At 42.6% G+C, this 27,594-nt stretch overlaps 1 protein-coding gene across 1 annotated transcript in view; it reads left to right on the top strand.

The window, feature by feature from the left end:
• Nucleotides 1-24,042, top strand: part of tbx15 (T-box transcription factor 15) — a 34,194-nt gene extending 10,152 nt beyond the window's left edge. The window contains exons 3-8 of the mRNA XM_070914829.1: nt 565-666; nt 8,205-8,376; nt 14,713-14,880; nt 15,403-15,467; nt 20,131-20,228; nt 23,210-24,042. Of these exons, the coding sequence (XP_070770930.1) occupies nt 565-666; nt 8,205-8,376; nt 14,713-14,880; nt 15,403-15,467; nt 20,131-20,228; nt 23,210-24,042 (1,438 nt within the window). The remainder of the gene's footprint in view (nt 1-564; nt 667-8,204; nt 8,377-14,712; nt 14,881-15,402; nt 15,468-20,130; nt 20,229-23,209) is intronic.
• The last annotated feature ends 3,552 nt before the right edge of the window (nt 24,043-27,594 follow it).

The raw sequence follows: 27,594 nt of genomic DNA, 5'->3' as shown, positions 1-27,594 counted from the left end.
TTGCTACGTTTTGATAGAGTCAGATAGACTCAAACCCTGCGCTGACATTGGCTGGCAAAGGTTGACACCCAGAAGCATCCCAAACACAGCGAAATAAGTCAATACAGGCAGAGGGCCTCTGCAGATACAGACACCACCACACACTTCTACTGGGTCATAAGTGACGGCTGAGAGGGTTTATTTTTGTTTGAGTCTAAACATTGTTTTTTAAAATTTTTTATTTACTCATTCTGCCTTTAAATAAAAGTAGTAGTACGAATTTCAGGAGATGTGTTCCTCGGGTCCACAGCTGCAGAAAACTGACATAAAATCCTCCTTTAATTCTCCTAAATGAAAATCAAAAATGCCATTTAACAGGTTCTCTGTCTGGTTTCATCCTCTGATGGTCTAAGTTGCTGTTCTGTTGGCATTATTGTTTCACCTCAATATTTTAACACGCTGGTTAGTAAAACAGGTAGTTTTGAAATGTAATTCATCTCTTTTCTTGGTCTAAATAACAGAAGGAAAGAGAGTCGAGTGTCACTCCATCGGATTCATCAGTATGTGTTGCTTTTCCCCCTTCAGGAGGATGTTTCCAGCCATGCGAGTAAAGATAGCAGGTCTGGACCCTCATCAGCAGTATTACATCGCCATGGACATCGTGCCTGTGGACAACAAGAGATACAGGTACCTTCCTCACACATAAACGCACGAATGGGAGTGAATGCCGACATGTGGGACATCAGCTCGTCAGTGTCGTCCAGGACACAGGCTCCTCTCTGAACACGGTTACAGGAAACAGAGTAAAACTGACACTACATTTAATTGTCTTTGCACATTTTGTTTATGCTCCTTGCCATTTTACTCCCCTTCCAAATGCAGAAATGGGTCCCAGAGTTTCTCTACCAAACTGCTGCTAAACCAAAACGATTTCATTCTTTTGGGTTTCAGTGGGGAGCTTAATGTCCCATGATGATCTAAATGCTGTTTCAGATGCTTTTTCAGCCATGACAAGAATGAAACTGCGGAGAAAACGCTGAGTAATTGTGTTTTTTTTTTTTTTTTAATGAAAGAATGTCAAACGCACAGATGCTGCACACCAGCACAAAAGACCGCTTCAGTCTGTAGACAGCAGTCTTCAGGACCAACTTAAATAGATGTACAGCTGAACATAATATGCATATGCACAGTCATATCTGCATGTGCATATGCATGAGAGAGCCCCGTCTTCTGAGGCTGCTGGACACAAAACTGTATTTTCCTGGATGATCCTCAAATGTCGGACCGAGCGTAAACATTTTGACCTAGTTGGATTGCTCTCATCTTCATGCCATCTCTCATGTGAGAGTCGCAAGTGACAGGATCTGGACTGAACAAAGACATCCCAGCAGGCTTTTTCATTTTTCTGATTTTTCATACAACTGCTGCGAGAGGCGTTCCTGTCTTCTTCTTGGCAACCCAGAAAAAAAGTATTTACTCTCATCATTTGCATCAGTGAAGTGAAGCGAAAGTGATTAAAGTGTGCATGCGCTGGAGGAAGGCTCGTATGTGATGGATCTCTCTGGATATGCAATAAGATTGATATCCTGGCCCGCAGCACTAGTCCCTGAAGTCAGAGCCAGAGAGGGGAGATTGAAATGTATTCATCATCCCACTGGCCGAGCAGCAGAGCCAGAGGCGGCCTGCAAATAGGATAACTCTCAACATTCAGGTCTAATGACGGAAACGGGGGGGGGAAACGAGGTCGAGAAGGAAAGGAAATCTGCGATGCTGCACATATACCTGCTGCTGGTCGACTGTGGACGTTTTATAGGGTTGCTTTTATGGCTCAATATAACCTTCTCAGGTATTATGACAGAAACGAGGAAGTGAGATGAAGATGATGAGAAAAAGGTGTGAAGTTTACCTGCACATTCAGTGGTTGCCTCTGGTTTTATAGATGCTGATGCAGATACAGGCTGTTACTCCGTGTGATGAAGTGATAATGTGGCAAACAACCCAGAGCCTGCCTCATTACATCTAAGATAGAGTTTGACCTGTGAGGGCTTCTCGAAGCTGACGTGGCTGTTCATCTATCAACGCTGCCAGGAGACCACTTTATTTGTGCTGATATTTAGAATTGATGGTTGAAATTTACATTTTTCAAATTTAGCTCAAATAGCCTCCGAAACAGCATTTAGACGATCACGGGACGGTGAAGCAGACACATTAACCTCATTTAGCAAAGGTGGGAAGTAGCAACCTGAAAGGATAAGGCTGGCAACATACTGTGCTTCTGTTATTGTCAATAAATCTCATGAAAAGACCAGAAGTAACAATGAGTTCAGGCCAAAATTCACCCCCTGCGTGGGCCCACATGACGAGGGCAAGGGTCCGGGCGACCCCTGCGCCCTCATCATGCCCTGTGCAGACGCCTGTGTGTACTAAATTTGTCACCACGCTGACTTTTCGTTTTTTTAAACAACAACGGAGCTCTACGGCACAGAGGAAGAAGACATGGGATTTTATAAAATGTCACCAGACTTACTATGTAAGATACTCATACTTTACTTAATGCAAATGCAAACAAGTTTCAACTCAAAATCAAATCAAAATTACAAATACAGAATTGAAACCTGCTATCACCCCTAAATTTGGCGGACAACTGGTTCAGTACACTTTTTTCCTGATATTTGTTTACATCCTTGATAAACGCCAGCCTACATTTTATATCATGACTTCATTGAAATACACACAATATTTATTTTTATTGTTTATTTCAATTCTATGTATCCTAAAAATCCTGACTATAATTCAGAGACAGGTTCAGTTGAGTTTTGTGTGTGTGTGTGTGTGTGTGTGTGTGTGTGTGTGTGTGTGTGTTCTCAGCAGTGTTTTAAAGGCCTACATGGTCTTTCTTTGCAGCTTGTGAGCATATTTTACAGCAGAAAGTTCAATGAAGTAAAACATGTTTACAGGGAGTTAGTTTTGTTTGCATGCATCGCTCTGAGAGAGAGAATATTTGATTAGAGGGTGAGCCTGCCACAGATACGTCCCCTCTCCCTCGCTAAAACAAAACCCCGTCACCTCAGAGGGAAGCAGGGAAAAGGCTGAAAGTCTGCATGAAAACACACGATGAGTATAAGTAAAGTGACTTGTGTGTGTTTGAGTTGAGCTTCCTCCATTTCATGTCGTTGTTTATTAATGTAAAGTTTTCCACCGGAGCGCAGCAGGCGTTCTGCCCTGCCGCCTCTCCCCGCTCTCCCACCAGCGAACCAAGACACCGTGGAGGATTTTTAGAGGCCAGAAGATCTTGTAAAATTAAATAGGATTTTCTTCCTGGCCGGGGAATTTACCACAGGCCTTTGCAAACTGAGCTGGGAGCTGTCACTGGTGTGTCTCACAGTCCCGGGGAGTTTGGGGTCTGGAAACACAGTCTTTATTGGAATCGACTTACTTTACTTGGGCTCCCTGCCCCTCTTTAGGAACGTCTCGTTGGTACCGCGCTCATTAAATGTCCATATATTACAGTTCTTTTATGTGGACAGTCGTTCAGTTTGCTCCGAGCTCGAGCTGCTGAACATGGAGCTGCCTGGCTCCTCAAACATACCTCATTCCTCCAAGTGTGTGTCAGGGCATGCTGCAGTTACACACACACACACACACACACACACACACACACACACACACACACACTTCCAGGTACCCACACACACCCAAAAGGGATAAAACACACACAAACACATCTAAAAGTATTTATGATAGCAAGTTATACGACATTATTTGCTTCTAACCTCAACCCAATGTACTCAAGTTCTAAACTGGATCTTTTCATTTATGTGTGTGAGGACATTTGGTCCTCATAAGTCCAGAAATAGCACGCACACACAGTAGAAAGCACTTTCTAGAGAGATAAAACACACACAAATGCATACACAGTCAATAATGTTGCTTTACATGTGAGGACAGTCACTGAATGCAACACAGTTAGTCCCCAAACCCCCTGTTTCTAACCTAACCTTAATCTTAAACCCATTTTGTTAACCCTAAATCAACTTTGCCCTATCCTAAACTTAATCCTAAATCTAACATTAATCTAATTTGAAACTGTGTGGATATGAGGATTGCCAATGTCTTGATGTAAACCTAATGTTAATCCCACAAACTCATAATTCTAAACAGACTAAAAGCAGATATGAGAACTGGGAAATCATATTCCCTTGTTTTTTTTTTTGTTTTTTTTTGGCTTTTGGTCATCATAAGTATATGAAAAGAAAGAAAAAAGAACACACACACCAGGGTGTTCACACACAATTAATATTATATAATCAGGCCTTGTTATATTTGCGAGGACAGTCATACCCCAACCCTTCTAACCCTAATTCCAACCTTCATACAATAAACTCGTATATATACATATACATCTTTATGAGGACATTTGGTCTTTGTACGTATAGAAATAGAAGAACACACACACACACACACACACACACACATAGGTTTCCACTTATAGCCACAATAAGAAAACACATTCTTAAAGGGATAAAAAACAAAGAAACACACCAGCAGTTGTTCATGTTTCTATACTTTTGAGGACAATCGTATCAAGAATACAATCGCTATCTTAACCGTAAACCTAAACCAATTTTATCGTAACGTTATTCTAACCTGCATCCTATAAACACTAATCGTAGTCTGGAACTGGCAGAATCTCATCATTCACCTGTCTTTGTGTGAGGAATTAAAGAACACACACACACACACGCACACACGCACACACACACACACACACACACACACACACACACACACACACACACCAGTCAACCCTGAACGGTAATTCAATAGCAATATTTACTCTGTCAGTACAGTAACCCAATATACAGCCTGAGTTTGGCAAGTGTGTAAATGCGTGTGTGTGTGTGTTTTTATGTGCATGCCTGCTTGTGTTAGACTATATGTGTGATGAGCTGCACACACACACACACACTCACACATACACTGACAACCTGTTGGCGTGTGTCTTTCTGTGTGTGTGTGTTTTTCTTGAGTCTTCACATGCACGTGTGTTTGTCTCAGTGGGTGTTATTGTGTGTTTGTGAGAGAAAGAAAGAAGAAAGACAGAATCAGAGTCTGCATTGCAGTTTGGTTTTATCAGCTGTGTGGTTTGGTGTTGGCTGAGAAGGGAAAGGACCCCCCCCCCCCCCCCCCCATCTGTCCAGTAAGAGTGTCACATAAAGTCCAGTCTTTATTGATCGTGCCGGTGCCAGATGGCAGATTTATGGAAGATGAAAGCGGGGGGACTAATCAGATTTCCAGTCCTGTTTGGGGCTAAAGTTTCCTCGTTCCTTAACACTTTCCCTGCTACGCCGAGCGTAACCCTAAACAGCGCTCCAAACAGGAAATTACAGAAACGCCTGGCACCCTTTGTGGGTGCATACGCATGTGTGAGTTAAGGTCAAAAGTCAGCGCTGTGTGTGGAGGTGTCTGCTCAGTTTTAGATATAGTAAAAACTTGGAACAGGTAGTTAAGTGTTTATTATATTTAACCATTTAACAGTAAGCAAAGACATCCTCATGTTGATAAATACCTATGTTATTCTCTGTGCTTGAAGTTATGTACCACTTTAGTTTCCCCATTAAGGGTTTTTCCTTATCTGAATCGGGGGTCTAAGGACAGAGGGTGCTGTACAGATGGTAAATCCCCTCGAGGGGGACTATGTTGTTTAGTAAAAGCTGTGTGTTGTGTGGTGGCATTAGACGTTAGCTTGTTAACACAGACCATTTGCAGACGCAGCCGACAATTTGTTTCTGATTTGTCCGAACCACTTCAGAAAACCTCGTATTAAGTGAATGAATTGGGTTTTAACTAGTCTGACGTTCAAAACCTCTTCAGGAGGGCAATATTTCTCCCGTTGCGAATAGTGACATTCGCTGAAGGCGGATGACTCATTGCAAGTCCCACAATGCAATGCAACGTGTAAAAATGACAGTCGTGTGACACTACACCTGTCAGTGACGATGCAAAATGATTTATGAGTTTCAACGTGCTGTTCATTATAAACCGCTGAGTGTCTACTGTACAGGGAGTAGTGACTGAGGGAGTTTGGACACAGTCTTGGATAAACAGGCACCACCTTCAACACAACAGAGCCGAATTAGGTTTGGTGACTTGTTTCATTTCCTCTGGCTGATTAAGGGAGCATGTGTATCTCATGTTAGTAGAGTATCAGGTCCTTCTGTGTTCTGTCAGGCTGAATCTGAAGTTTAAACTGACCCAAGTCAGACGGGGAAAATGAGTAGAAAGTGTGGGCCCCGAGACCTGATTAATTATGTGTCTAATCCTTCGGTTTTTGAGGGTCAGGTTGGCTTGAAGGCCTCTAATCGAGTGGATTTGTTTATAAATATAATTTTAGAAACATACCAAGACCAGACACATACTGTAGAGCTGCCTTTACCTCCAATATGGCTGCCAGAGGGCGTGTTAGCCAACATCTCTCGAAAAACGCCCCTGACGCTTTTTAAATGTATGTATTTGTGTGAGCCGTGTTTTTAGTGGTAGAGAAACGCTGAGTGTGTATTTTTTTCTTGCATTTGAATGTAATTAATCATTTTGTGTGTGTGTGTGTGTGTGTGTGTGTGTGAGACGGGGTGGTGCAGCCCTTCGAGGCAATAACAAAAGGACCAAATGAGAGTTTTGTCCATGTTTCTGGAGTGAGTGATGACTTTGGCAGAGACGCTGCAGATAAAACACTTTCAACTGAGCGCGGGGCCAGAACTAAAGGCAAACAGCTGTGCTTCACACTCGCTCTCTTCCACTTATTCTCAACCTCGCTCTCCCATTCTGTGTTTCCCCCTCTCCTCTTCCTCTCCCATTCTACCTTTCTTTTATCTTTCTGTCCATCGGCTTTATCTCACTTGCTTTCTCTGCCTTCATCTCCCTTGATGACTCTGGCTGGCTTTCTTTATCTTGCCTCACGTTCTCTGTCCATGAATTTCTTTTTTCTTCTTTGTTTCTTCCTTTCTTGCAGTTTTTCCTTCCATCCTTTCCTGTCCTTTCCTTTCTTTTATTTTGTTTTTTAAACAGTGCATACAGTGTTGACTGGTGTTTTGTGGCCTTTTTAAAAAAGCAGAGTGAAAGTAAATGTCTTTATTTCCTTCTCTCCCGCTCTCTCTCTCTCTTTCTTCTCTCTCCCTGCTGTTTAATGGGTGGGACGCCCCGACGTACCCGAACTCACACACACAACATCATCAAATATTATGGCTGGGCTTAATTGAAACGATGCAGTCGAGCGTGTGACTGCATATGGAATATTTTATGTTGCCCTTGTTAGAAATTTCAAGCATAATGAAGAAACAACAGATGAGTTTTAAAAGCCGGTGTTGTGGCAACGTGGCCGAGTGTTTGGAGTTTGTTTTCCAGCTGAGTGAAAAAAGCAGAGGCGATCCAGCCTTTTTGAAATCCAAACGGCCTTTATAATAACCCACTCAACCCTGAAGTAACCTCAGAGAGTCAAATGAGTTTTCAAAACAGCGACGTGATGAGGGAATATTAGCGTTGGAGATTGCCCTAACCTTCTGAGGAATAAAAACATGGTTAGCATAAGAAATCCGAGTGATATATGCAGAGGAGACAAATGAAAACGTTGTTGTAGGATGGCATTGTGCTTTTCCAGTTTGCATTAACATTTCAAATAACTAAAAGTGTGTGCACAGTTCTTCTCCAAATGTAAAGAAGACAGTTGAGCCTGATCGTCCTGCAAACTGGTCAAGAAGGAACATCCAGTATTAATGTCATATATGCAACTCAAACACACTCTTTTTTAACATGAAATTAAGCAAAGTCACGACCACTATTGCAGGTTAAAAAAAAAACTATTTACACAAACTTACTAAAAAACTGGGGGCCAATATGTGTTATGAAAAGTTTTGTTATTTCACAATTTTATAAATACTTGAAGCAGGAAGTGGTCCACTATTAATTTATGGTGCATGACAGTACTTTAACTGTAAAACAAAATGAAAAGAAAAGAAACCCACTGATCTTAACTTCCTGTATCTGGTAAGTAGAAAAACACAGATTTTTGCCACAATATAAAGCATAAATTACAACTTTGGGTTCATAGTCTGCGTGGACTCTGCAGATACTCCACATCTACTTTTTCTGTTGAGGACCATCATTAGACTATCCAACAAAAAGTAGAATGTTCCTTTTCAGCCATCTAGTTTCCCCGTCTTGTCTTCCAGGTATGTGTACCACAGCTCCAAGTGGATGGTGGCAGGAAACGCAGACTCCCCGGTGCCTCCGCGGGCCTACATCCACCCGGACTCTCTGGCCTCAGGAGACACCTGGATGAGGCAGGTGGTCAGTTTCGACAAGCTCAAGCTCACCAACAACGAGCTGGACGACCAGGGACACGTAAGGGACCCTTTTTCTCTTTATCTTCACAACTTTGCTGCTGAATAATTGAACATACTGCAAACATGAACATTTTGCTACGGCATCTTTGGGTATATGTCTCTAGACTATATTCAAATATTTAGAGCATCATAAAAGACCTCCAGACCTGCAGAAATATGCTAATATTCCACATGATAAGGGAACAAAAGTGATAAATTGCACATTGCTTCATAAATGAAATAACTAGTATTTAGTTATACGTCATGTTACTTTTTTGTGTTCAAGGCTTACTTCCTTAAACAATGCAGACCAAAATATTAACACATAAACAGCAAATTAGATAAAAATAATATCATATTTAGTGCTTATATTTCCTCTTCCTGTATTGCTTGTTCATGCACTCTGAATTCTGATATTTCCCACAAGACCTGAATGCAACATAAGAGAAAGGGGAATCTTTACAACAACAAAAAGGTTGAATTATGACCTCATCAGATATGTGGTTCAATATTTCATATGTTTTAATTGTGACTGTGATGTTTTATGCATCATGTTAAAACCCCTGGACCGACAGGCCAATCAGATGTCAGTATTTTGTGCACGTGCACTATGCTTGGAATCCTTAAACAAAGACGATAGCTATTTCAGCTGAAACGCTTTGGCTTTAAATGTTCAAGCTGTGATTCATTAGTCTCATTTTGGTGCTTTATGATTCATGTCACTCCATGGTGCTGCAGAAATGAAAGCACTCTCGGGGCTGTGAGGCAGCTTTTTGGATAGAAATGTTTTTGATGCGTTTGCTTGAATGGAAAGTTGACACGGTACTTCATGGACTTCATGCTTTCATGACTCACGGAGCTGTGAGACTTGTTCAGAATTGATTTTCTGCAATACATGACGGTCTTCTCTGCCACATACTGGCCTCCCACAGTCAGACCGTTTCTGTTTGAAGATGGTCCACCCTGACTGAATATTATTAGGTTTGAGGATTAGCGTGGAGAGAAATTAGAGGTCTGGGAGTTGAACCCGTGCCCTTGTTTTAATATATAATATTCATTTCCTTCATGGCTCTGTGAGGCATTTTGTAATGAAACGGTTTCGTTAAAGGCACTTAATGATTGAATTTGATTTGTAGTGCGCTCCAGCAGAAACACCACTGAGCTAAAATATGAGTCTGACCACAATCTGCCTGATTTACTGCCCTGCTCATAGCCAGTCAGTAACAGAGGTGGTGAGCTAAAGTAAGTCTCTTATTGGTTCTTGGCTGCTCTAAATGTGTAATGTGGGTTTCATAGGTGAAATATTTAACTGTAATGCAACAAGTTAGACCACAATTTGTTAGATTTACTGCCTTCCTTATGTATAATCAGCAAGTGGGCAGCAAGCTAAAGTGAGTCCCTTAATTGCACTTTATACTTCTTTATAGCTAGAAATGGGTTTCATGGGAAAGGAGCAATATTAGGTGGAAGAAACCTGTGTTAGCTTTTGATTATTAGCTTTAATTGGCCCCTTATTTTAAACCTGCTAGGAAAGTTAAGAAAACACTCAGCTAAATATTAAAACGAATGACAAAACCGTACAATAACAGTCATTTGTGCAGCAGCACTGTAACCCCTGTAGTTAACTGTTTCCAGTATAAAAGCTCAGATAAACCCTCTGTAACGTCACTGAGCGGCTGACAAGGTCGGAAATCTAGTGTTAGCAAGCTGAAGAGCAAAGTATTATGGAGTGAAAAAGGAAAGGGCACATTGGACTTAATGTCATTGGGGGAAGAAACACAACTCTTAATGTACACTAATGTGGCTTGCTTAATGTCTGATGGATGTGTAAATAGGTGATTGTTTAAAAAGACGTTAGCCATAAAAAGCCCCCTAGTGGCCAGAAATTGATTGATGCAGCTTTAAAGACAATAGAAAAACACATTTCAGCTCACAGTCCCAACATTTTCTATCTATATATTTTTCTAGACTGGATTTAAACTATGAGGTAATGGTGTGTCGATAATGAGAACACGCTGTGCTGTACTTAAGCGTCACTAAATATTTCATCTCAAATGGGCCTAAAACTTAAACTTGAGCGTTTAAAGATCATAAAAATCAGAAAAATGGAAACTTTGAGTGAAACTGAATCTCATAACTCAAAGCTCCCTTTATATAATCTTTTCCGCAAAATGTGTGAAGCTACTCAGAGCATCAATTCGAGTTTCATTCAGTGTTTTTGTGGAAATTAAAGCAGATTGAATTAATAGCAAATGCAGGAGCGTCTCAGGTCTGCGTGAACTCCATTTGCTTCCAATAGCTGATGGAGAGATGATCTGCTCTCTTCTTTTTTTAATCACACAATCTGATTGTCTAAAAACAGTGGAAGATAGCAAAATGCCTCCTGTCATGACTGTCGAGCTGTTTTAGAGGAGACTGCTTTGATTGCTGCGGTCTGAAATACTGCTGGAACGAGCAGGAGGAGCTGCTACAAATCAATTTCCTCTCAGAGCTCGCCATAACGCGGAGATGCCAGGTGATGCGATGATTAGAAAAGCTGTGCCGTGATGTCTCCAGCACTTTGACAAAATGGCGGCGTCCAGTTTAGTGTAACGAGCTGCGTGGGGCTGGCAGGTTCCTGCTCTGTCACAGCTCTGCAGATGATCAAATCAGCTCGGTGGTGACAAATGTAATAACATATGGGTGTTAGTGGGCGAGGATTCACATGCAGTGCTCCCTCTCAGAGTGAAGGGAGGTTGTCTTTCCTCTCCCGCTGCTCAGTTTAAGGGCTTTGTTTCCCTGGAGGGGGGTTTAGAGGCCAAAGGAAATTAATTTTGGAGCTTCCTGTGTGGGAAACCTCACCACTTCTCGCTCATCCTCCTGGCTTGTGGTGTTGTGAAATGTCTGCCTCATCAGAAACAGACAGCAATACATGTCATGAATCATCAGACGTCACAGCGCACAACAGAAGCAGAGTCTGTGAGAAAAAACAATATTTATTATGTCTTAGACGGCACATCCAGACTGATAAACAGGGCCTCCACTAGTTTGTCATTTTGTGATGAGATTTGCAGGTTTAACTGTTGACTGCACATGTACAACATAAAACTATTGCCATTAAAAGTGATCTAATTAAAGCATTTGACAGAAAGACACACAAGTCTTTGCCTTCTCCTTCGGTGTAAAAAAACAAAACAAAACAGAGAAACTTGAGCACTTGTACTCCACGTCAGTTGTTCTTAACCTTTTTAGTCGCGACCCTCCAGAATAATCAGGTCGGTGATCGTGACCCCCCCTCCCTTTTTGTGTCAAAGAACTAATATGCACGCACACTTTGACTCTTGATTCTGGAGTTCTAGGCAAATCAAATCACTGATACAGGTGATGCAATGCAAAAACATTCCCCTGCCTAAAATGCTATTTTATTCAAAATATGTAATTTATTTATTTTTTTCCCACAAGCATCTGGCGACCCCCAGAAACTATCTTTCGACCCCCTTGTGGGTCTCGACCCCCCAGGTTGAGAACCACTGCTCTAAGTCCTAAAACAATCAGGGGCAGAGGTAGTGCTTTTCTATAACATTGTATATTTGTGTCTAAAAAACAACAATTTAAAGTTATAAAATCTTGATCGGCACATGAAAGCGTGTGACATCACGTTTTTACGTCTTAGCCCCGCCCCCCTCAAACCAGTGTGGACCTCACAGACAAAAACACAAAAACAGAAATCTCTCAAGTGCTTGAACCAAATCTGCTTTAACTTTGGCGGATAATTGTATTCATGTCGGGCCACGCCGTTTATGGTTAAAGTCTGATTGTAAAACAAGTATTTTTGGGCCTCTAAGTATTTCCATTTACTATCTACTTTATACTTCTACTCAACCTCAGTCCAGAAGAAAACATACTTGTTCTTATGCAGATTCAAATCTTACACACAAATCAAATGATCAGTTCATAAAATATGAACCATTGTTTCTAGGCAACATCATGCCTTTGTTCTCTTTCATACACCAACTGAAAAGCACTGAGGCAGCTTGATGTCATTTGTACACAGAGGATGTCATGCCGTAAGCTAACAGCACTTTTTGCTGTTAGTCTTTGGGACGCCTCGCCGCCTGGCTGGACTCGTTGGCCTCAGGCTTGGTCCTCGCGGGTTCAGATCCGCCTCACGCTGTCGCTCTCGTCTATTTCCTGTCTGTCCTCGCTGGTCTATGGGAAAACCTAATAAAACGCTGAGGCAGGCCGGACCGGCCAAGATATTTCTTTGTTGCTTCTCTTTTGTTTCAAAGCTGCTTTGTTGTTAATGATCCATTGCTTTGTGACGTATCAGTGCTGCTGTGCGAAATCGTTCAAAACTCCACTCAAGAACTTTCTACATCGTCTGCTTTAAGCATTTGCCTGTTTTTCTTTCATCCGGTGAATCTGACCTCTCAGAGATGTTCAGTTTTTCACTTAACGTTGTGTGATGTGTGATGTGTGTGGCCTGCTCGTGTGCAGTCAGTACGGTCACGACTGGTGACCTAGAGCTGTAACAGGATGTCATTTCACAGGTTAAAAGATAACACCACGAATTAAACCACAGTCTGTGTGATTTATGGCTTTGATCGCACAATTTCTATGATCATTAAAGTGTTTTTAACCGTGTTTGACAATCAATTTAGGCCACACTGTGGTGTAAAATGTGCTTTATAAACAACATTTGATTTGATTTGACTTTATGGAGATACACACGATAGCCGTTACACGCAGGATGTGTTGGTGTCTCTCGGGTGTGAGTGTCCAGATGATTTTCAAAGGGGATTAAAAGAACGTCATTATTGAAAATGAAAACATCTCTTATTTACTCTAATTGTATTTGAGTGTGAACAACTGTCAGCTGATGTCCTCTGGCTGCCCTCTCGGCCGTTTGTTCTGAGTTCAGCGTGTCGATGTGTGATCAGCTTTGTCTTTACATCACCTCAGGGCCGACTGGGGACTAGAAGCATGACTCCTCTGGGCCCTAAAGCAGCTGTGTGTGTGTGTGTGTGTGTGTGTGTGTGTGTGTGTGTCTATTTTAAAATCCTGTATCCACTTCCTGAAAGCTTTTCTATTCACTGTTTGTCATGCAGCTTTTTTTCTGGCAGAAATCATCTGATACACAGGAAGTGAGGTGTGAGAAAAAGATTGAATTTAATTTAATTGATTAAAGAACTGGATTTTGCTTGAGCACTTCCACCTACAATAAATAGACACTGAAAATAAACAGTCCCGATCTGCAGTCATATTGAAACTGCTCCTTTCTGTAATTTCCATTTTTTAAAAGGCTGTTTTACCAAGTGAAAGAACAGCGGCAGGAAAGCATCCCACAAGATCTGAAAGTATTTTTTCCCCGGTGTAAAACCGATGCCGAGACATGCAGCCAGGAGACGTTTGTTTCTTTGGGAAAACACAATTTTGCGCAACATCTACTGAGCAGCCGAGGAAAAAGACACCACAGCGCCGCCCCCGCTGTGTGATCGACAGGTGCTGTCTGAGCAGAGTGTGTCTGAAAACGCTGAGCGGCGCACACGGAGACACTGTGTTTTTTGAAAATGAGGATTGCAGATTACATGCATGCATCTGTGTGTATCTGTGCAGCAGATTTGAGGTCTGGAACGTTAGATGCAGTGTTTCTGATACTCAGAGCTGTTCCCCCCACAGCCCTGGTTTGAAATGACCCCTCCTGTTGGGGGGCGTCGGGGGGTGTTTGGCTCTGGTTAGGTTTTCTCACTCTCAGATTAATCAAGAGCAGACCGAGGCCCCGAGGCGAGGCTGGGGCTGACACCGCCTGACGCCTCCTCTCTGCTGTGAAATAATCCTCGGCCCTCCTGCATCGGTTTCCGCTTCATGTCACGTAGCCCTGACACAGAGTCAGTCGAGCTAAGCGATGCTACAAAGGACTCGCATGTATTGTGTGTTCGCAGAGGGGAATTTTCAAGTTTTGTATTTTGTCTTGAACTAGAAAGTTTAGAGGCACACATCACATATATTACTAAACTTATGAGGGCCTTCATTCACCAAGTTCACTTGCTGACCCCTAATCCTTCACAAATACATGCCGAAAGCTGATCCAACTTGTCACTGTGCCATTAAAGACATATTATAATCTTCACTTTCCATATTTTCTCTGGTCATTTTTATGTATAACAAGCAAAAACACCTTAATATGAATTGAGAATAGGATGTTTTATTTTGCCTAACTGCAACTTTAAAGGGATCAAAGATAGGGAGGACTGGGAACATTTTTTAAATTTCGTACCACCTGTGTGACTAGACAGACTACACCATCACTGCAAACAATGTTAACAATGTTAACAATATTAGCTGCACTTCACCTTCGTTCCTTTCATATTTTCAGGTCATCCTCCACTCCATGCACAAGTATCAGCCTCGTGTTCATGTCATCAGGAAGGACTTCAGCAGCGAGCTGTCTCCCAACAAGCCAGTGCCGAGCGGGGAGGGAGTCAAGACCTTCAGCTTCCCTGAGACCGTCTTCACCACCGTCACCGCCTATCAGAACCAACAGGTATGTTTCAAACAATCCCTGCAAAATCTGCGTCATCTTGCAATTTTTCTAAATCCCTGCAACTTTTCCAGACAAAAAAACTGGTTGAATTAGGAGAATGACCAATTTTACCACAGATTTCTGTGTAAATATTCAGTTCATATTCAGAAGCACTTTTATAAGCCAAAGTCAAATAAATATAGAGCCTCAGTCTCAACAAAGTTTCCTTCTAACTACGGTGGGGGACACTGTCTCACTAGAACTTGTCCTCTCAGGTGGTGCTTCTCAAATCAACCATTATTAAACTTACCAAAACAGATAATTTCTAATTCTAGTTTTTACTATTACCCGTTTGGATTATGGAGCTAATGGGCAATACTACACGACGTGGTAAGAACCAATAACATTTCCTTCTAGGTGATTTAGATAAAAAAAACAAACAGAAACAAACGAGGAATATAGGAATGCTTAAGTGTTTTGGAAAAGGTGTCGCAAATTCATTTTAAGCTGCAATTATCACAAAGATCTCCTTCCTGTCCACAGATCACCAGACTAAAGATCGACCGCAACCCGTTCGCCAAAGGCTTCCGGGACTCTGGCAGAAACAGGTACGTTGTTGTCACAGCGTCTGCTTACGGACTGAGCAGCCGCACAATACAGCCGGTTCCTGTGTTTTTTCATGTTGCCCCACAGTGTGACTCTGTGCGACCTTTTAATATGGAAATAATCCTCTGAAGGTAGTCGTACCATATGCTGCTCCACATAAAAACAGCTGCTTTGTCTGTTGCCAAGAGGAACCCTTCAGATCTGCAGCACATTCAGACAGAGAGTCGCTGGTAGAGGAGGTCACTTGCCTCTCTTTAGCTCTATCACTGTCTCGCTCATGTCGTGAGATGAGCGTGAAGTGCTCAAAATGCAAATAAAAACAATAGGAATTAATGCAGATCATTGTCAGATTTCACCTGTGTTACCACCACATCACCAGACAGATGTGTTGGACATGTCATGCTCTATTTGTGTGCCTCAAAGTACCATTTACATTTTTTCAGTTAGTGTGGTATAATGATCGTAGGCAGCAGAGGGTTTGTAGTTAACTTTATGTTGTTTCATTATCAGCCATCTTTACCAGCATCAGAGAAAGAATACGCTGGCAGTTCGTATCTCCACGTACCATTGCTAAGCTGTAACCCCCTAACACACAAGTATACATCCACCATCGGAATAAGTGTAATCGTTTTTTTTTCACATTTCTGCAGACACATATTCTGGTTGGTTAAAAGTGGTGAATTGTGCCTTTTTTTAGACGCCTAGTTACATAAAACTATAAAATTCATTTCAACACATATTTAGGACCTGCTACAGACTGAAATATAGCCATTAAAATCCTGTGGAAACAATGCTTACATGTAACCTAGACGTCTAGACATCTTTTGACCTGCAAATCACCAAAACCCGTGCCTGCAGGGTTATTAACACTGTCTGAAGTCGTGGTCTTTCACTCCACATTCTCAGACACCAGACCACTCAGCGAAGCCAGGGAGTCACGCAGCGTCAATCACTATGAGACTCCAACGGGATTCTTTAAGACATGTTGAATCTTAGCCCTTTTCATCAACATCACAAAGAAGCAACATACACAGCATACCACACACACACACACACACACACACACACACACACACACACACCATGCAGGCAGAGACAGACGGGGTGTTGCACTGACAGCAAACAGCACACACACACACACACACACACAACCTGACTGGCCAGAACCTTTCGTCGCTCTGTCAGCTGTTGCATCAGCTGTGTTGTCAATACCGGTGTGCTGATGTCAGCCAGAGAGAGCCCTGCTATTGGCCGTTGACACTTGTTGAATCATGAATCATGTTGCTGATCATCACACCTTTTGAGCAAGCTATTGATATTATGAAATATGTTTGACTTTGTCAGTAAAGACAAGCCCTCTCGTCCTTTCCTTCTGCCTTCTTTCCTTCATCTGTCTCTCCTCTTCTCTTGATTTGTCTCTCGGTCTCTGAATTATCATATACAGTATAACATTTGTGGAGGAGGAGGAAGGAGACGGGGTGTACTGAACCACCAGAGCCCTCCGCACATGAAAGCAGCCCACTCATCTGGTCTGCATTATTGGCACACAGATATTTGAGACATCTTTTTTCGTTTTTCAAACAATAGAGTGTTTGATTTATGAACTGGCATTAGAATTTCATTGCAGAAAAGCTACAGATGAAAAGATAACGGGGAATGAGAGATTTGTCCGGTATCCTCACGTACAGCTGGTGATTCCTTCCCTTCAGCTCTGTTGGGAATTGTTTTCTTCAGATTGGAGCAGCCTCAGAGACTTCAGAGTGAGAACGGGGCTTCTGTCACCTTAAACAGCCTTTCTCAGCCGTTCACGCTTTGTGTCGGGAGCTGCTTTTTTTTTTTATCTTTGATCATTCATGAATATTGATAGAGAGCTGAGGCTCTGACCCTTGACCTTCTTACTGCTGCTTTTGCATAATTATGGTGATTTAGGAGTTTAATTGGTCACATTCTGTTCGTCCCTGGGGTGTCTGCTGAACATAACATGTAACTGTAGATACCGTATTTTTAAATTCAATGAATTGTTGTATTGGATTTCACACAACCGCTGGAAGTTTAAATTTTCTTTCCTTCCATGTGGCTCAGAACAGAATAACCTGCATATTTTCTGTTGAAAATGAATGAATGATAATCATAATGTTTTATTTATATATCTATTTATATTTATTCATACAAAAAGAGAATGTGCTTCACATCAGGTGAAACCTACACCAAGAAAAAAAATCGTACAAAAAGTAGGAACTTTAAAAAGAAATAAAAGCAACCTCTGACTGACGACATCATTGATTTGAAGGGAGTCTCAGTGGTGGTTGGATGTTGGCACCAGCGTCAGGTGCAGCTGGCTGACTTAAATTGATGGTAATCTGATTTGTGATTGGCTCCTGTGAGCTGTTGGTGTGTGCAGTCATGCCAACATTTGCTTTTTAATTTTATTTAGGGAGGGGGCGAGTTGCATTCACTTCCTGTATCACACTGATGCTGCCTCCTCAACTCACACACAATACTTCAGTATCTGTGAAAACTCTCCAGTGATTTAAAAGAGAGGGTTGGATTTACCTGTCAATTAGGAATGTATGTTTTGTAAATGAGCAAGACATATAGAAAGAAAAGCTTAATCCCATTTTGTAAACATAAATCCTGACCAATGTGTTTTAATGGGAGTGAATGGTGTGTCTTTGCCCAGTCGATCACTCTGTCGCTCTCCTGCTTTGTTTTTGTGTTTTCTGTCGTTGCCGGTTGCGGCTGCCAGGTCACGTAAGATCATGCAGTCATTTTTATGACAATCCATTTAGTGTACATCACGAAATATTACAAAAATAAACTGATGGGATATTTGTGTGTGAGCAGACAGGAGCCGAGAGGAGAAGAGTAGGAGAGAGAATCTCCCTTACTGAACTCTCACTGAGCTCCATTTCTGATTTACATCGAATGTGCTTCAAAATCGTCTTTCAAGTAATTTCAATGCTCCAGCCTCTTTGTTTTGTAGTTACACATTCATTGTATTTAAGACTTTTTGTCTGCACAGTTCGATCAGATGGAGTATGGTTGTGTGCATCATTTTATACACATTTCCCTGTTAACACACCAACCTATGACGTGTTTGGAAATCTTCATCTTGACTCGAAGTTAAAGTGCAGTTTGGTGGGTTTGCTTGAATTGCTTTAATGCCACTCGTTTTAAATCTAAATGTAGTAGTGAAGTAGTTGCTGCAGTGGAGACTTACCTTGAATTACCCTGAAACAACTGTCTTGAATTGTCCTTTTTTAGCCAAAATGCAAAAGTGGAAGGCGACAGCTGCAACTAAAAGTGTTGGAAACAAGAAGCTGCAGACATTAAAGCAGCTGTGACATCTTTTGTTTTTGTTGCTCTGCCACGCGGGTCTTTTAAACATTACTCAGTTTATGTTACTATTGGATATGAGTGACATTCGCAGTCATCAGTCAATTGACTGCAGTGTGAACGCAGCCTCTTTGTTGTGGAACATTACCAACTAATTCCACATTGAAGGGAAATTCAAAATTAATAGAAAGGGCAAACCTGCGCTGCTAATTCTCAAATTAAGCACCAACTTGTTTTCCTTTTTGCTGACTTTCTTAATAGCGTCTTAATATAGAACCAAGCTCGAAGTTATGGTGGTGTCGTCAGTTGTGTCTGGTGACCGGGCTTTATGGCCTAGCGGAGGGATACAGCTCATTTGTTGGGTTTTGGTCCCGCAGCAGTGCGACCGTATGAATGAGCGCAGTGATGGCGAGGGCCCGGCCGATTAGCGTGGCGCACTAACGAGCTGCCACGGCCAGGGAGTTAGTGGCCCTAAAATAACATGGCGAGCAGTGACGGGCGCTGGTTTCCCTGAGACGAGGGGGTGGGGGGGGGGAGTAAATCAAGCAGGAAGGAGAACCGTGTACAGATTCAAGATGAAACGTCACCCAGATTTATGTGCCCAGTAAAAACCTGCTCCTTTTTAATGGCTCCAGTTTCCTCCGAGCAGGACTCCAGTTTCTCCCTCCCTCTCTCTCTCTCTCTCTCTCTCTCTCTCTCTCTCTCTCTCTCTCTCCTTCTGATACTCTCTCATTCAGTCTGGCTTATTTGCCACCAACCTCCCTCGCTCATTCACAAACACAAATATTGACCTGCATTGACCTTTCTCTGTTCAACTTATCTGAATCACTAATATTCTGTCTCTCAACCATCTCAACACACACACACACACACACACAAACATAAAACAAGGATAACAGAAGGTTTATAAAAAAATTAAATTCAGATTGTGTGAGATAAAAATAAGACGATGATCAATCTGCCTGCTCCTGCCAAGATCCTTTGGCCCCACAGCTGAGGGGGCCCGGACAGTAAAGGGTCCGGTCAACTGTGGTGACGAGGCAGGATTTTGAGGCAGGAACTAGTAGTGCCCCGTCTGCCAGGACAGCTCATCAGCAGTGACCAGGCTCTCAGGGAATTAACAGATCATCCACGTAAGCGGGAGCCAGACCATGTAAGACTAAGTACAAGAAATAAAATCCAATCTAAGACCCATAATATTAAACTCTCCCCTCTCCATCTCTCTCTCAACACACACATGCAGAGGCCATTATTAACCCATGTTCTTTTTCTATTCTGCTGTTCTTTGTGTGCTGAATCTCTGTCACTCTTTGTGTGTCTGTTTATCAGGACTGGCCTGGAGGCGATCATGGAGACCTATGCTTTCTGGAGACCTCCTGTGAGGACCCTCACGTTTGAAGACTTCACCCATATGCAGAAACAGCAAGGTGTGTGAATGCACGTCCTCTCTCTTGTCTACTTCCAGTTCTAATTCTGACTTCTAATTCAATTTCCTTGGTTTTCCTAAAGGATTTTTCTATCACAGTAGATATAAATATAGATACTTAATGCAAAAAGTCAGAAAGAAGCCCTTGTTTTACTCTGAAGGACGGACATCCAAAGCTGATTCTTTGACCTCCTGACGGCACCCATTTATGGCAGCAAACAAAACAAATGATCCCAGATATGCAAGGAGCATTGCTGACAGCATTTGTTGGAGTGTTCAAATGCTTTTTATGGCCTTGCTTACTGTCAGACACCTGACAGAACATGACTTTTATGACCCTTTTCTTCTAAAACGGACACATTAGATCAGCTTTGTTCACCCAAAATAACTCCAACAGGAGAAATCTTCACTCCTGCATTGTAACACCGTCCGCTCTTGACATGAAGACGTGAAAGCAAACTGAAAGCCATGTCCGGTGGTATCACGTAATACTCACCATTGGCGTTAGTGCAGTTTTGTAACATTTTTATTATACATATATATTTCATTTTTATACATTAACTATTATTACAAATGAATATAAATATGATATAATTTGCTGCTACTTCTGCAACATCAAGTGTTTTTAAGAGTTAGCAACGTGGTATGATCAGTCTCCAAAGCTGGGAGTATTGTGCAGTGGTAATCAGCATGACCTTGGTGCATGTGCTGTCCCGACCTGAACTCTCCCCCTGCATACTTTCCCTGCATATATCACCACACACTGCATCAGCTATGGTTGTCCTTCATTTGAGCTTGGCCATACGCTGCTCCTCTGGCAGGTCGGCCGGCGTCTGCTGAACTTTTCACATCACGCGCAGCCCCTTGAAAATAAAATCGTTAAACAACAAATCCTGTGGCTTTTGGACGGCTCCGCGACGCGAGTCAGCGTCAGCCGGGGCCACCTCCCTTTGTCCCGGCTCCAGCACCGGCACAAGGTCTTAGTCATGGCTCATATCAGGGGCCACGCCGCTTTAAAGCAACTCACCGACCCTATCTTGGTGACTTCTGGAGGTCAGCATGACGTGACGCTCCGTGTTTCGTCTGAGTAGGCGGACATGTGTTTGTTATCATTAAACTCCTCCAAAGTGATTAGGATTTAATCGAAGTCCTTGCGCCGCCGGTGAACCCCGTGTCACCCTGAAGGGACCCTGGTCTATGTGTGCAGCAGTGTGTATTGACTGTATGTGTGTGCCTTTGCCCTTATGGCACCAGACACCCTTTTCCCTTCAAGTAATCAGCGATTCCCCCTCGGCTCTGAAGCACCTCGAGCCCTTCTAACCAGAGGAAAACATGACATCATCAAACTATCTCCCTCCCTTTGTCTCTCTTTTTCATATGTGTCTACCTTGCTTTCTCTCTCTCTCTCTCTCTCTCTCTCTCTCCCCCTGTTCTTTATCCCCCCCCCCCCTCAAATCTCCTCGAGCAGAGCAGAGCGCTGCAGTGATATTATCGAAGGCATATGGTGCAAAATCAGAACCCCAGCCAAGAGAGTCCTGGATTATTTAGTTATGCCTCCTTCTCATTCTGGGTTCAAACTGAATTTCTCCAACAGCAAGATGAACCCTGGCCAAATTCTCATTAATAGAGAAATATGCAATTGATATCCCACAGCTATCATTTCACTCTGAAAGGCTTGACTTAGTGGACACAGTTTGAGCCAACAATGTTTTTTTTCTTTATATATATATATATATATATATATATATATATATATATATTTCCCCCTTTCCCCTTCAGCTGAATCAGTACAGTACATGTCTAAACTCACAGTCAGTGGCTTTTTATTGAGGCTCTGCTGACCAGACATGGTAAAAACTGAATCCATATTTATCTCCACATACCAGCGATATATTTTACGATACGGTTTGTGATCTTGTATCCAGCTGTTTCAAAGAGTATAACGCTGCAATTAGCCTGAGTTTGAAAAAGTTCATATGGATCAACAAGGTTACATACTGAATTGGCGACAGGTGAATTAATAATGTCGCTCACTGCTTTATTAGTCTGACTCAGTGCATGTGGACCACAGGGAAAAATACTCCCATTGGCGATTATGACTGCATTCTGCTCCCGCCTGCTCTTTATGAGGAAAGAGACGAGGAAGATATATCCTGATGATGAAGAGTCTGGGCAAAAACATGGATCTATTTAGAAAAAAAATCTGTCTTAAAGGAACATTTATACGTTCTAACCAGTTGTGGAAGACATTTCTTGCACTGCCACAAGGTAGAAAGGATGTGGTGGTCTTGCAATGAGAGACTAATACTAATAGCTCCCCACAGGGAAATCCTGTTTGTTTCTAGTTACTCCCCACAGGGAGGTCGGAGGCAGGCAGGCAGGGATTCATGACACTTTCCCATCGTATCGAATGTTCAAAGGTTTGTCGACCTGTTAAAATGATGTTAAAACATGGCAGCCAAACCACTTTATTTTAAAGTAGAAAACATAAATAAATAAATAAAAAGGGAGATCTTATCAGCACTTGATTTGGAGTCTTGCCAACATGGGACACTGTTCATTACTCAAGATATTAGATGTTTATGTGTAATTAACTCTCACAATTAATAATGTAATGAATTTTTTATCATCTAACGATGAACAGTAGGCCTACCCAGCATCATGGTGACAGGTGTGAGTTCATGAGGGCTTTTCTGGACTTGTTTGTGTCTCATCCATAATTGGATGATTCTCCCCAACAATGCAAACAGCTCAGTGGATTACATCCACAGTTGAACAATACATAGTTGGACGTTAAAGCTTTTAGTTCAGACGTCTGCTTCTCTCTTCATCCTTATGAAAGTCTTTGAGTATTATGTGTACTCAACTGGATCTGGTCTTGGAACAGTTTTACATTTTTATATCTAAATACTCTTGGCTAAGCTAAAAGCACCTGTCAAATGGCTCTGTATTTCACTATCTGTGTATTTGTGTGTTTTCCAGGTGGAAGCACAGGCACTTCTCCCACCACCTCCAGCACGGGAACCCCCTCCCCTTCTGGCGCGGCACACCTCCTGTCTCCCTCCTGCTCCCCTCCGACCTTCCACCTAGCCCCGAACACCTTTAATGTGGGCTGCAGGGAAAGTCAGCTCTGCAACCTGGGCCTGTCCGAGTACCCGGCCTGCGCTCGCAGCAACATGGCGGCCCTGCAGGGATATGGCGGCCTGGCCGACAGTTCCTACGGACGCCTCCAGGCTGCAGGGGGTGCTGTGGCCTCTGCTCAGCCCTCTGAGTCCTTCCTGCCACAGAGGACTTCCTCCTTGATTGCTGCTGGCATGCAGGGCAGCGCTCATGCCTCCCTGACCGGCGGCGGCAGCGGCGGCGGCACTGGAGGCAAGATGGATGCCTACAGCGGTCAGCTCGGCTCCTTCCCAGCCTCGCAGCTTCAGTACGTGATGCAGGCCGGAGGTAGCTCCAGCTCTGCCTCATCCTCTTCATCCGGATCCTCCCCTTCCTCCGCCCACATGTTCAGCGGGAGCCACCACCACGTGCAGCAGGGCTCCTACAATGCTTTCTCCCTGCACAACCCTTACAACCTGTACGGATACAACTTCCCCACCTCTCCTCGCTTGGCCGCCAGCCCCGAGAAGCCCCAGGGAGGTTTGCTCTGCTCCTCGTCTCCTGCCGGGGCCTTCGCTGAGCGCCAGTACCTGTCCAATGGAAGCATGGACACTATGCACATGATCGGCAACACCACCAGCGGCCAGCAGGGCAGCAGCTCCTGTGATGGACGTCAATATGGCTCCTCCTCTCAAATGTCCATGCACATGGTGTAGAAACTGGGATCGAACCTCACAGTCCTCCATGTTTCTGAAGTCTTTCAGCTGAAAAGCAAATTTCTAATCTATGAAACCGGTTTGTTGTTGATGTTGAACCGGTGTTTTTACATGAAGTGTTAATGTACTGAGGTACAAACCTTTCAGAAAAGGATATCATCTCATGTTTTTGTTTTTAAAGACACTCCACCACTTACAAAGCATTATAGAGGGAGTCAAAACTATTATTTAATTATCTTTGTATTAATAAAGGGAAAAATTGGGACAGCAACCTGACTCTCTTACTGTTTGTGACAGGAAAGAAACAACACACTCAGATTGTAATAAGAAGGAGAGGTAGGAGCCCACATGCTCTGGTTCAGAAGGGATTATCAGTTGTGAAGCTGTTATGGTGCAATAGTAGCAACACTCTTTTCAAGTGACTCATTCTTGATTTTTTGGGACTCAAAGGCCACCCGGTCATGACATCAAGTAACCAAAGAATCTTCACTGTGATCCAGGACTTTTTACTTCACGCAGCACTTGTGCCGTATCATGTTCTGAAGTGTTGGCTGGAATGAAAGGGACAACTGGAAAAGATCGATGAATGACTCACTGCTCCACATACATGCAGGAGATGAAGTATCTGGACGCTTCGGTGGCCAGTCGATGTGCCAAACAGGGTGAATACAACACATGGACGTAATAAGTCAAAGAACTGTTGGTCGGGGTAACTGAGGAACTCTTCATCCTGAAAACTCCCAGCAGGCAGGACTCCACCACACAACTTCATCAACCTGTTACCCTCATAGACTGGAATGGCTTCACTATTTTTGAGTGGATTATGTTTTTAAGCATATATATAAAGATGGCGAATGCAATCAATAACATAAGCTTAAAAGTTGTTGTGTGAAAAGTTATAAAAGAAGCAATAGCAAAACAGAGTAATTAAAGTATGTTTTGGTGTGTTGTAGAGATGTGTATTTAAGTGCTGAGCAATATAACAATTTTACAGGCCAATCTGTTATAAAACATGTGTGAAAAAAAGGGAAATAGCAAAGTAATTCTTTTTTGAGGCATTTTAAAAAAATGTAAATACAGGTGCCAAGCACGTAAAAAGCTCAATAAACGTTTTAATTCATGTACATGTTTTTGATTTTTTCTCTTATTAGCAGTGGTTTTCAAAATCAACTTGATATTTAAGACAATAATTCTGCAAAAAATTAAGAACATACTGTGTTTTCCAGCCCAGCAGAATGGGAAAAGATGTTTTTATTGGTGATATGCTGTGAAGGGGAAACTCAAGAGTTGCTCATAAAAAATAATCTGGAGCACATAAGCGAAGCAAATTATAGTGTTTACTGGAGGTAATCAACAAAATGATGATACTTTTACACAGGGGATGCTCTATATTTCACAGCTATTTACTGATTAACTGCTGGATAAATGATCATTTCAAAAACATGCCGTTGTGGGATTTGACTTATCTGTCAGTCAGAGCCTCTAGGCTACAATAACAAATGAATGACATGATTATTAATCACACAAGAGCGCGTTCCTTGCTTATAAAGCACACATCTGCTCTGCGCCACATCACAGACATGAGCTTCAAATGCTGACGTAATGCATCGATCATAAACCAAACTGGAAGAAAAAGACCCAAAAAAGACAAGTTTTCTCCCTGCTGGTTCTGTTTATTACCAGGAATATGAAGAATAAGCCTTTGTGCCAACTGCACTCAGCTGCACTGCTGTTGTGCTTGATGCACATAAATATGGCACCTGTTTAAAGAGACAGAGCAATCACCTTGTAATCATTTGAACCTCCGAAAGAGGGGAAACATGTAGCATTCGGGATCATTACTGCCCCGGCTTTGTGGTTCCCCTCTTGTTACGGAGGCTCAGACTCCAGGGATTTAGCTGGGGCCAATCAGCGTCCATTACACGGATGTCTTCTGAATGGCTCTCCCCAATCACTTCCTATCATGCGTCCAGCTCCAGCCATGAAATATCATATCTGAACCATCATCAGAAAACCAAAGGGGGTTGCAGGACCGTGGAGACGGCGACCCAGTATTGGAAACACCTGTTTTTCCAAGCATGACTTCAAATAATGAGCCTGGTGATGTACCGGAGAGAAGCGCATGATTTCATAATTTGGCTCCACTCCATCTATCTGGACATTATTTCCAATAATTATTCATGTTATTTGTCTGATATACACCCCCATCTCTTGTTCCAGCAGCATTCAAATCCACCCTGCCCCCCCCCCCCCCCCCAACCAACTTCACCGCAAATTTACCTCAGGGCCTGTTAAATTAGGAGATGTATTTGTAAAGAGGAGCAGTGCACATGGGTCTTCAGAGCAGCAGCATGACATAATGCACAGCAGGTCTGTTTTTATACCGCAAACTATCCATCAGGTCCTTAAGTGGAAAAGAATGGCCGAGCTTGAGTAACAGCCACTCTCTGCCTTTCATCGTGGCGTTCTCCATTAGAAACAAAATATGCAAACGATCCCATTGATTGATCAATGGCAGAGAGCGGCCGGCTCGCTTTAAAACATGAAACTGGAACAATTGGAGATACAGGATCGGGTATTTTAACGAGATCCTCTGACAGAGACGCGAGGGTTTCTGGTGCCTAATCTGCCGCTTTGAGCCCATTTTGAGTGACAGCACGCTGACTGGAGGGTATCCCATAATCCTCCTGTCTCCGCCATTGATCTTTCCCTCCTAACACATTTCAGACATTTTGACAGACTCGGAATCTCTCACTGGGGAACTCTACTGGATGCAAGTCCGGCCGATGGTGGAGGGGGGGGGGTCAGTGACCATATGCAAAAGAGAGGACAAACTTGGTTTCATTTCTTGGATCTGAGGGTCTGGTTTTGATACGACACAGTGTGAGTTTATATCAGACAATCCAATCAGAAATTCCTGGTAAACTATTGCCCTCTTGTGTTTATTCCTCTCTTATGCTCCAGAGTCCTTGGCTGGACTCATCTTCACAGTAAATTATTGCTGACAGGAGACGTAGACCCACTTTTCTGAGGTGTTACAGTGCGCCTGACATGTGTATTGAAGCACTAAATCACTGCTCTTTCACAAAGGGCTTTCACATACCTTCAGCTGCCTTACGCCAGTGTTTTTTTCTTCTTTAAGCAACATCTTGAAACTATTTTAGGATTGATAAAGTCATGATACAGATGTCAAGCTTAAAACAAAAAAAAAAAAGAAACATACAGACTCTGGTGATGTGGCCAATGTTTTTACAGTCACAGAAGAACAGATCTCTGAAGGCAAGTTGTGTACTCTCTGTAGCACGGTGACTCAGAAAGTAGAAACGTACATGTACTATAACAGAGTTAATGACTCCGTCTGATAAGTCTTATCATGTGCCACACATCTGTGCATGTCATAATCCCAATTACGACTTAAATATTATTACTTAAAGCTGGTTAGAGAAGAGGAAACCTCAACGTATCACATGTCATCAGCTTGTGATCTTTAGATAAAACTGTTTAAATTTCCAGAGGGAGTCTGTGGCAGTGACTGTCTTCTGTCTGCTGATT

This window comes from Enoplosus armatus, chromosome 11, assembly GCF_043641665.1.
Source record: "Enoplosus armatus isolate fEnoArm2 chromosome 11, fEnoArm2.hap1, whole genome shotgun sequence".
Classification (NCBI taxonomy): domain Eukaryota; kingdom Metazoa; phylum Chordata; class Actinopteri; order Centrarchiformes; family Enoplosidae; genus Enoplosus; species Enoplosus armatus.
Note: the sequence above shows the minus strand (reverse complement) of the source record. Positions and strands in the feature narration are given on the sequence as shown.